This window comes from Hetaerina americana, unplaced genomic scaffold, assembly GCF_022747635.1.
Source record: "Hetaerina americana unplaced genomic scaffold, ioHetAmer1.1.p SCAF_8, whole genome shotgun sequence".
NCBI lineage: Eukaryota > Metazoa > Arthropoda > Insecta > Odonata > Calopterygidae > Hetaerina > Hetaerina americana.
In genome coordinates, this window is record NW_027287427.1 from 15,831,797 (window position 1) to 15,843,812 (window position 12,016).

At 38.6% G+C, this 12,016-nt stretch overlaps 1 protein-coding gene across 1 annotated transcript in view; it reads left to right on the forward strand.

The window, feature by feature from the left end:
* The window catches only part of LOC139698055 (protein O-mannosyl-transferase TMTC2-like), a 477,430-nt gene that overhangs the window by 249,594 nt on the left and 215,820 nt on the right, over positions 1-12,016 (forward strand). Inside the window, exon 3 of the mRNA XM_071596920.1 lies at positions 11,888-11,973. Within this exon, the coding sequence (XP_071453021.1) occupies positions 11,888-11,973 (86 nt within the window). The remainder of the gene's footprint in view (positions 1-11,887; positions 11,974-12,016) is intronic.

The window sequence follows — 12,016 nt, forward strand, 5'->3', positions numbered from 1 at the left end:
ACCACCTCCCTCCCGTGTTCCCTGATGGGGTACAGCGAGGCGAGATGGGAGGGGGGGGTGGAGTTGGTCGTGGGGAATATCCGAAGGGTGGAGGGCTGCAAGGTCTGCGGGGTGGGCAAGAGGATGGGAAGGGGACGGAGTGCTTGGTGCGCGGATGGCGAATCGGAATGAAAAGTGGGGACGGGAAAGGGTATACTGTCACGATGGGGAAGGGGGGGAGAGGAGTTTAGGAATTCGTATTGGTGGGAGAGAGTGACGGGAAAGGATAGGGGCCGAGGGGGCGAATGTGTGATAGAGATAGGAGGGGCAGGAGACAGAAAAATACTGCCCCGGAGGGTCTGTATGGAGAGTGAGTAGTGGCGTCGAGGGAATGGGTGGCGGGGTTGCTCTACGGAAATGGTTTGAGTGACCGAGGCGAAATTAAGGAATAGACTTGTGGGCGGAAGGCTGCCTTCGATCCATGCTCAATTCCATCGGTGGTGATTTGACTCTCTTTTCTCGGCAGGTTTTCATTTGCAGTGGCTCGTGTTAAGCTCCTCAGATTGAGTTTTGATTGTTATCACACATGGAAAGGTAAGCCGGCCTGATTGGCTCGTTGTACGTAATTACCGGTTATTCCGCGTATGGGATATTATCCGGTGGATTTTGAAAAATTTGTATCATAATCCTAAATGCTTAGGTATTTGTCATGGTGATTGAGTATTGATAAGTTAATTTGTATTTACGGCGTTAAGCGACAAGCCGTTGAAAAACCAAAAATTATGTCCTACATTACTGTTTCCAACCTCTGTATGCAAAGCTTATTTATGACGGTGCCAAGAATAAACACCATTGCAACACATATTAGCACAAATTTTCTCATTGACATTAAGCCAAAAATATGAGGGATGGAAAAAAATGTAAACTTTTATCAGTCTCCCGGAGATATTCGAATGAAAACTATAGGCTTACAGGTACAATGTGGAAAACAAATTGCGTTAATTACACGTAAATCAAACCAATTGAAATAATGCTTAATTTTAAAGAAAAAAATATATTCCACATAAACAGTGACTAACGATGAAAGAAAAGTAATTCTACTATATTAACAGCGGTACTTGAAGAATTTAGCATTATATAACCACCAATAATCGATACACTGTTTTGATAAAATTGCCATAGGAGTTGAAGTCGGTCACAAAGAAAGCAACAGGCAATAATACTGCTTTCTCCCTAGCAATGAGATCACTTTCAATTAATACTCGGGTATATTTGTTGGAACTCTCTGATTATGATAGAAAAAATGGGAAAAATAGTAAACAAATGGTTTCAGAAAATGAATTAATATAACTGATAACTGTAATTTATATTTTACCCAACCCATATGCTTGATGGAGGAAGTCGTCTTCAACAGTCACTCGAATTTATTCCATTGCTAATTTATTATAGTCCGCGGGTTGATTTCGTAGCTATTATATATTCGGGATTCCCGGAGGAAGTAATTAATGGACCCCCATTGGATATAATGGGCGTTCATAAATTACTCCCCAGGATAATCCCCAAAAATATATATTTGACGTTGCCATTATTTATCATGAATAATTAATTTTGAAACTTCTTCGTGACCCCTACTCCTCCATTATAGTCATCTGGCAACAAAATTTGCTTGTGTAGCTGAAATATTTCTATAATAGCACCGCATTAACCTACATTTTCTTAAAATAAAAATTGAGCCGAAAGATATGTAATAATAAGACCAAATTAATTTCTACGGTTTTATTTCCAGCAATACTGATTTTCGGTAGTGACAGCTAAACCCGCTCCTGCGAAACCCAATTAGGATTATTTACACATGATTTACTTGTATCTGGTGAGAGAGGTAGGCAAGTGGATGCCATCTTCTTAGATTTTCAAAAGGCATTTGATAAGGTCCCACATGGTAAACTCATTCATAAATTAAAGGTCGCGGGTATAAACAAGGGCGCTATAAGTTGGGTTAAAGATTTTCTTTCAGAGCGGGAACAGAGGGTAGTCCTTGATGGCGCTAGTTCCGACAGCGTTCGAGTCACGTCGGGGGTACCTCAGGGAAGTGTGATCGGGCCGTTACTTTTCTTGATTTTTGTTAACGATTTGAACCGCGAAGTGAAAAGTAACATTAGGATGTTTGCGGATGACACGGTGATCTATCGGGAGATATCTGGGGATGAGGATCGTTTTATTCTAGCGCAGGATTTAGATTGCATTACTAAATGGTGTTCTAACTGGGGATTGACTCTAAATTATAATAAATGTTCAGTGGTAAATTTCTTTAAAAGATCAACGGGATTTGCTTACAAATTAGCTGGAGGTGACCTAGCAGTAGTTGATACGGTAAAATACCTAGGTGTCACATTCACTAAAGACTTAACTTGGGGGACTCACATACGTAAAGTCTGCGGTCAAGCAAATAAAAAATTGGGATTCATTAGACGCATTGTCGGCAAAAGTGACTCAAAGGTCAAGGAACGTTGTTACCACGCTCTTGTAAGGCCTCATTTAGAATACGCATGCAGCGTGTGGGACCCGAGTGAAAAAGGTCTCATTCGGGAAATTGAGAAGGTTCAACGCCGGGCAGCCCGTTTTGTAAAAAATTCCTACGATAAAACGCAAAGCGTTACCGAAATGCTCATGGATTTGGGGTGGGAATCATTAGAAGAGAGACGATTCAATGCAAGACTGAAATTATTAAATAAATTCAGATCCGCATGTTTCAGCACCGAGGTCTCGCAGATTATTCGTACTCCTACATACATTGGTCGCTTGGATCATGCATATAAAATTCGGGAAATAGATGCCAGGACTAGCCGACTCAAGGACTCCTTCTTCCCACGGACAATACGGGATAGCAACTGTAGGATTATAGATAGTAAAAATTCCACTTGCCACCCTCAGTGTCTAAAAAATAATTAGTTCTACTTAAATGCATGCTCCTCCACTAACCTTATGTGTTTTGTTATAATAACCCATTCTTTCCGCATGATATCATTCGTGTTCTGTTCATCTGTTTTTAAGTTTCCCTTTCAGTCCCTCTTCCCTCCCGGCGGGGGGAAATTCCTGCTACCTGCAACGTTGGGTCGAATTCCCTTCCTTTTACTGTCTCTTTGGGGGGTTGAGTGTTTTGTGGTGCATTTTCATGTGGTAGTGATGTTTCACATTCTTGCTTGTTGTGTCCTGGCTTGCGTGTTTTAGGATGGCTTTCGTGCTGTATCCTGGGGTGCAGTTTTTTGTTGTTTTGCGGTGTATGTGTTTGCATGAGTATTGGATGGAGGGAGTTTTGCATGAGTGTGTGCGCTGCTGGGGTGTAATTTTCCGTGTTGTTTTTTGCATGTGGTATTTTTCGTTTTTACGGTTGGTGACCTAACACCCCCCGCCACACGCCCTTGCGGCGGCTTGCGGGGTATTATGTAGATGTAGATGTAGATGTAATTGCAATTTATACAACTACTTTTACAGAATATATTATTTTAAGTAATCCTTTTCTAGAATGTCCCTTTCCATTATGCCTTGCGAGAATTTCTTCAGTGGCCTTCGGTAATTCCAATTGTTCGTCAGTATTTCTGTGAAACACGTTGACTGATTTGATTCCAATATTATTTCAATCGTAGATTGTACTGCCGTCTCTCACTCACATTGAATGCATTTGCTTGTAGATCTCTTTCAATGCGTCACCCTCAAGATTCATTACTATCATAGTCCTTTTGAAAACGTGTTCAACAACTGTGGTATACCACTTATTTTTCCCATACAAGCTTTTTCAATTGCTAGCAATTCTTTTCGCTGGTACTTTGTGGGCAGTCTCATTCCTCACTCAGACTTTTGCCAGTATTTGATGCTCCAATACTGTCTTAACTCCCAGCGCTGTGCGGCATCCTATTCTTCATAGCATGCCACCCCCACCCCCTCCAGGATGTGCCACTTCCTCAATTCATTTCATCAAGTCCCTCGAATTTTCTTTTTCTTCTCCAATACTACTTTGCAATCGGCGTAGGACGTTCAATCATAATCTATTATGATAAAATTGGATATATTTTCCTGGATTTTTTTCATAACTGAAAACGTATTTTGCTAATATCAGTACTGTGACTTGCAAAAAAATAGCATTACAATCTGTCGTAAACCAAATTATTGTTCATACCTCAGTTAAGTTATGAAAGATGGGAAGTGATAATGCGCTTTTATTCATTTTTCCTAACATTTATCACTGATATGCAGGTATTATTCTTGTGCCTTTTTCCGTAGAGTTTTTATAATGAGTACTGTATTTGTATTACGGAAATTTAGCATAAAACATCCTCATGGGTTTTTAATCCGTATTCCGGCTTGTCGGCTTTCTTCTAGCTAGCCTGTTGCCTGTCAATCTCTTCATATTCCCCCTACGAACAAGTGTTCCATTACCTACTTCTCGTTATTCATCCTTGAATTTCCTCTGTGATAGCTCCCCTTTCTGATCTTTCAATCACGGTCTTCAGGAAGCTATTGTGTCTCAGGACGAGTGCAATTAGTATTCCCCATGTCTTTCACATGCTTCTCCCTTTCCTTTTCCCTTTCTTCTTAATCTTTATTTCTTATTCTCTCTATCCATTTGTATCCAAAATGTTTCTCCATATTTCATTTTCTTGTATTTATATTGTTTCCAAGCATATTTTTAATATTTCTTCCATAATTATTGTTTCAAAGATGTTAAATAGTAAGCACCGTGTGATAAATTGCTGTCGGTGAATTCCCCTTATGTTTATTTACATATTATTTTTATTCTGATAGATATTCTCTTTTTTGTCTTCACTATTATGCTTATCATATCAGCCCCATTTCATTGGCAGTATTCTTCTTCCTGTGTAAAAAAGGCCTTCACTGCTTCGACTATATCTTTGCTTGATCTTATTAAAAATGTTTCCTTACTTTGGCTAGACCGATTCTTTATTTAATGCTGGTGTTTTAAACAAATTATATTCTTGCGATAGGCATTGGTAAAATCATCCATTCAAAGTAAATGTGCTGTGAATCTACTCTCTTTAAAACTATAGGATTTGTGCAAGAACCTTGCTTGTAACATGCCCGAATTAAGATTAAACTGGTGATGCACGGATGACGGATTAAAATGGTGGTGTACGTAGCAGAAGTATTCTGTTAGCAAAAAAACCAATAAGTTTAATTGACTATGGATATGCATAACCACTTAAATAACTAAGCATACATTTAGTGAAATGGGAATATTGGATTACTTTTCATTTATGCATAGTGTTCAATGCCTTTTGAGGAAAGAAGATGATATCGGATTAAAGACTCTTGCAATGCGGCCAAGGAAAGAGGTTAGAGAAATCAGGGTGTTAATAAGGAGAGGTAAATACCTTTATGTTCTGCATTTAAGCGATAAAGATAAAGGATTGGTAAAAAGTGGATGGCGAAAATGCGAGTCTTGTTATTGAGTCAGTGGAATATTTTAAGCCAAGGTAGAAGGAATTGTCAGTAGACCGGGATAAAAGGAGGTAAATAATGTAAATGTAAGAAGACATAATGATTGCTAAAATGCTCTCATTGCTAATTAATGACGATGTAATATAATGCGTAAAATATTCATTTTGAGGAATGCATCGGAAGCAATGGATCCTTGCTATACCTATATTTGGATGGTAAAATTCGCAAGTTAATTAAAATACAACTTGTTAAGTTCTTATTTCAGTATTTTGGAGCTTTTTTTATGAAAATCCTCGGGCCTCGAATCTACGTAAATCCTCCATAACACGACCAAATTCTAATCATAAGGTAACGTTTCCTTTCTCGTTAGCGTCTTAACTGTCCTTCTTCAGTCAAAATGATGGATTTGAAATAGGCGAGTGGGATGGATAAAGTAAATGATTCAGGCTGATTGACATAAATTACAAATCAAGGAAAGCAAATTTCGTGTTTGGCAATCAAATGTCGCTTCACCTAGATCTTCATACTCATGTTCCTTCAACTCCATAAATCCATCCTTCTTAAATTCCTATTTTCGGCGCTCACATCTAGCGATAGATACTTCAGCGGACAAGATGAAAGCATTTTTCATTCGAGTCTAGTTAGCTCGATGTTAACGTCACTGTCACGCGATCTTTATAAAAAATTTCGAGGAAGTATCTCAGCGGTCCATAAGGAGGGCATGTTCCTCTAGCCGCTAATTGCATGCCAGTGGTCTCTATGTTTCCTGTTTTTTTATCCTTTGTGCTACTGTCAAGAAAAAAAGAAAAAAATCAAATGTTAGCAGACAGAGAGATAGGTAAATTATAATTGGCGAGAAGCTGGCCGTCGCGTATATTCTTACAAAGGGGAAAGAAAAGAGGCGCGGAGTAAGACGGGCTACGAAAATTATTGTTTGTTTTAGTAAGTACTATATAATTAGGTTTTAATTAGTCACTCTTTGGCGTTTATTTTTATCAGGAAACTAATAATTGGAGTTTGGTATCATTAATTCCTATTTTATGTTATAAATTTACAACCTGACCAATTTCTTAGTTCTAACTGTAACGCTTATAGTCATTTCTCATTTTTTACCACTTATCATTTAAATTTTGCATTTTAAAATGAAAATTAGCTAATTAATAAAGAGGTAAATTATTTAAAACATATGAATGAATTTAGGCTGTTGCCAAAGACGTGTCTGGAACAAAATTCGTGGTGGATATTATTTTGAATCGTTTTGACAACATGAATCTTTCTATTTTCATCATTTATATATGCCGAACATTGGTTTCATAGGTGATGTTAGAGTTCACTCAATGCTAACCCTAATGATGGGTGAAATTAATTCATCGGTGACACTGTTTTAGCCGTTACTCAGTAGAATATCTCAATTGTACAAATAACAGAAACACAGCCATTCCAAAATTAATATTTATTGACAACCATGATTTCACCACCGAGTGGTATCAGGTGGCATACAGTGATTAAACCATCAGATACCATCTGATCATGTCATGCAGAGGTGAAACCATGGTTGTCAACAAATATAACTGATGGAATTGCTGTATTTCTGATATCTGTTCACAGGTCAGGGTAGGAAAAGGGCAGATCCATCCCCTAAACCGTCGTTTGTTTCCCTGAATGTTCTGGTAACTAAAAATCGCACATCTCGGATGGTTATGAGGGTGCCCAGAAAGATATTAATTATATATATATATATATATATATATATATATATAATATTGGGTCTCACTTGAAGGCCTCTGAGAGGACCGAAAGCTCGAACAATTTACCGTGTGAGTGTCCTTTTAAATGTTGCTATTCTATTTGTGTTCTATTGTGCCGCTCGTGTGAGTTTTTACGTACAATCGATATATATAATATATATATATATATATATATATATATCGATTGTACGGAAAAACTCACACGAGCGGCACAATAATGGGATATATATATATATAAGTATAATGGTTAATCACACATTTATGAGCTTGTCATATTTACACACACACATATATAAATGTGTATATGTATTTGCGTGTATATGCGTGTTTGTTTGTGTGTGTGTAAATATCACAGTCTCACAAATCTGTGATTAATCATAAGCAAATATTCTTCACACATTGCCAGTTTGAATATTGAATAATATTTGTCATTTTATATTTTCCTTAATGGATGAGCTAGATATAGAATTAATTCTCTTGTGATATTCTCTTTACAAAATTGATTAGATTTCCTTAGTTAAAGAATAATCGTAGGGAATTGACGTGAAAGAGAAGGAGTCAAGTATAAAGGAATTATGGGGAAGTTCCAGAAAGAAAAAGAAGATGCGCACTGGGACAAGCAGGGTTCGTGGGCTGGAACTTTTGGCAGCCAATGACCGATCAGGATGTCATGTAGGCGTGGTCGTTGGTGAATTAATTGCCAACTTCCAGGCAAGAAAGGAGAGACAGGTCAGAATGAATTGAGTTGAGAGGATTGGGATATAGCGGTGGCTAATGTACTCAGAATGTCCGGGTTCGAATCCCGTTACGAAGGATTTAGAATTTTTCAATGGAATTTTTATCCCAACTTTGGGTGGTGTGGAGAAGGCACTTCAACTGGAGTATAGCGTCTGTCTGATGGAACTTTGAATTGTGGACCCCTTGGCGACCGACGTTCGCTGAAAGTAGGCTACTTCCGACGCCGGGTTTCTCTCCACCCTTTCACCATTCCCTGGACATCCTACCAATACCAAATTGCCCTCTTATTTCTAATTGTGCAAATGACCTCAGCTGTCGGTCGCCTCCCCTGAGATCTGCTTCTATGACATTCACGCTAGGGTAACTTCGTGTATTCACCCAATTCCGGAAAAAAGGGGTCAAGAGTCATCAATATACAGGACTGTTGCTTAATGTTTACAGAGAGAGAAATATTTTCTGCGTTGGCAGAATATTTGAAATAGTCGTGCCTGTCCCTTCTGGCCTGGAAGTTTAACCAGTTAGCTTGGGAGTACGTAATCAAATGCGCCTGTCGTTAGAGCAAAGTATACTAAAACTGGTCCTGCAACGTAGTGCGATTAGTTCCAAAGAAATGTTTCAACTAGCATGCAAAAAACGTGTGTATTTGTATTCTGCTTGGCTTTCGGAGTACGAGGCATCAAATCGTTTGGCATTTAGATTTTTCTATGTCTAGAGCGCTTAGTCGGTTACCATTTGCCACCACACACACACACATACACACACAAACACAAACGCAAGTTAGCCCCTCCGGGGGAAACGATGCAGTTCGGCCGGGAGGTTTTTGCATGCGCTTACGTATGCGCCACATATGGTAACGTTCGGAAGGGCAATGGCCCTCGAGGAGGAGGGGAAGACGAGTCACCTCTCGTATGTGTGCTCGGAATGCTTGAGCAGCGGGAGTTGCGGGTGAAATTAAATCCGCCACCAAGAATTCAAGCTACACTCGTTTGGTAATTTTTAGGGTATTACTCCGAGGAATGAGTGCGATGGCGTATTCGTCGCCGGCCTTGCCCACGGTCCAGGAGTCAGGGCCGTTTCTGCGGGTGGGAGAGGAAAAGTTTGATCCCCGAGGCACTTTGGGCGCCTGCATTTCTGCACGCGTGAGATTAATTCCCGAAAAAAAATCTGTTTACGCTTTAAAATTTCGATTCTCCCCGAGTGGAGTTACATGTTTGCGGGTGGTGAAGTTTTAATTCCTACGACTCGCATTCTGAGCTCTCCCACCATGTCTGCGACATAAGAGTTTCCGTTCTTCCTGAAGCGATTAAAATTTTTGCTGCATTCGTGTTAAATTAAAATGAAGGGTTTCGGTGGTCTCTCGGAGATATACGTTAACTATTACGGCAATGGGCCTCTCTTCGTGATATCTATGTTTGACAGAAAAGTAAACATGACGATTCTTTAATTTTCGAAGCCTTTTTATGTCTGTTTGTACGTTAATAAGCCGCGTAATCGTGATTGGTGCTTCACGAGCGCATTTTCCCAAAACATCATTGTCTGCCTTTATTTTTATCTTACTTATTTTGGAAATTTCATGGGAATCATTAGCGATGGTTTTTAATGAGTAGAACTTTCTTATACATATTTGTCTATGAGAGGAAATATTTTTCATGGGCCATCGCCGTAAAGTTTGGAAATATGAATGCGCTTGTCCAATTTCCAAGCATTATTTGAATGGTTGAAGGTAACAGCAAGAAGCTAATTTTCTGTATTTTACTATAAACGTAATCACTTCATATGAAATGATACAACTGCTATATTTCTAATTAAAGATAACCAAAATTAAAAAAAACTGCATGATTGTTTTCGTAATGTAAAGAGTTCGTGTCCATCCAAAACTGGTAAAAATAAAGCTTAAACGGTAGAAAATCAATTAATAACAATATGAGCTAAGAAGCAGCGTAGCATGCAGTTCCAGGGTCCTTCCAAACCTCCCCTAATACAAATACTCATATAAAATTAAGTACTTTAATAGCTAAACAATTGGTTTGTTGTAAGTTCAAAATTGTACCTTAGCTAAAATTGCTGCAAAGTACTCATAGCGACCATGTTAGCGGTACCATTAGCTGGAAATGGTGTGACTTTATTGTTTATGAATTTAGCAAACGGGACATTTTCAATTTTGAATACGCGCATCCAATCCCTGTCTTTGAACTCATTCCAACATATTATTGTAAATATAATGTGAGTGGCGTATTAATAATGCATTTTTCTCACCGTATTTCTTTATTTTCCATATATTATCTTCATTCATTTTCACTTTTAACCCAAACTTTATTTCACCGGAGCTTCAAGGGATCCATGCGGGTGGATGTGCCTGCAACAGAGCTGATAAGAGAGAAAAAGTTTCAAAACTCAGTATCCGATTTGCTTACACAGACCGTTGATCCTCTTTCAACTCTTATGCGACTCCTGCCCCAATTTTAAAAATCTAGGGCCTTTTATTCGCAGTTCTACGGCTGATTAGGATTATAAATCCAAACATCGGGCCTGCCAACATTTATCCGTTGATATTCAGGCTATTTTATTTAAAAAAATGAATTTTGGCAATGTTCTATTAATTTTAAATCGATATGCTTTTCAGAAATTTACGCTTCTTCATTTCGATGAAAACTATATAAAGTAATATATCATGATTACCACATGATTTCCATGTTACGAGAACTATAGACTTTAGTTACTAAGCCAATTAAAGCTTTTTCCGCTCCGAATTAAAATATTAAAGTATAAAAAAGAAAATATTTTTACGGCCACAATTTAAAATTTTATTAATAAAAGGATTATCGCAATTTTTCTTATTCTGGGAATTATTGTAAACTGATAAAATAAATGTACTTATTTCATGTCATGGGTTGTGGTAGTCCAGGGCTTAGACCGTTGGACTAATGATAGGAGGTTCGATTCCCGGGCAAGCCTCTGGGCACCTGCAACTCCACCCAAGCTATGTGATTTTTCGGGTACCAGATCTTCCAGGGAAACCATAACCGGCACAAGGAAAGGAACTGGCCCCCCTACCCTGGTGTGTGAATTTCACACGCCGTATAGGGCGACCTTCGGGTTGATTACTGTGTTTATGGATGTAATATAATACATAAAGGTAGAATTGAAGAACATTACATTGGATTGTGTGGTGTTGATATTATGATACATCATTGCAAAATTTTATAATGGAATATAATTTATTAAAATGTGTAAATTAATTTTAGTTATGTTTTTTGAAACATTACGAATAAGTTATTGTGTACATGAGTTATTTTTTTTCTTTTCATTGTAAATTGGCTGTAATAATTCGCTGAACTTCAAATCAAAAATAAGATCTTCATTTGGAGATGAATATTGTGAATTATTTCTGGGCTACGCATTGGTTTATTTGTTGCATCTGTAATCAATACATACGTAAGTCTTACGTTTACATGATTACCGTTGGTAACTTCGTTGCCATCTTTTAATGTAATGTTTCGTTACCGTACGAAATCAACCTTTTTTTCCTGAGAATGCCACTGTAGCTATATGCACTGTTAACATAGAGTAAAAGACGATGCATTGCTTGCATTTGCGTACGTTTTTCTCTCTTCTTCCCTCCACCTATTGCCCTCTCCAGCCTACTATTAAGTAATAAACAGGATGAAGGGAACTGATTCTCATGATCCGAAAAGCTGTTCCGTTTTTCCGGCTCACTGGAAAGTTTTGCAGTAAATTCGTCTGTGATGGGCTCTCTCGAGGAACCTTGCTTAAGGAATAAAAGCCATAAATACCCAGCCTCGGCCATTCAATTTTCTCTCGCTATCTTGAACCACCCATTTGAAGCACCCATCCCGAACCCCTCATCTATCGGAAAATGTATTAGCATAAATACGGGGGCACCTACTCTGTCGCGTCCACCTCAAGTTCTAAATTAACAAATTTCTTTCTTTTTTCCTTCTCTCCAGGGGGATCCTGCTGCAGGGAAGGGAGAGGTACGAGGAGGCCCTGCAGAGCTACAGAAGGGCCATTCACTTCAGGCCCCGCCTAGCACGTGAGTAATATTCTCCAGTGAGCACCTGCGTCCCTCTTTCCCG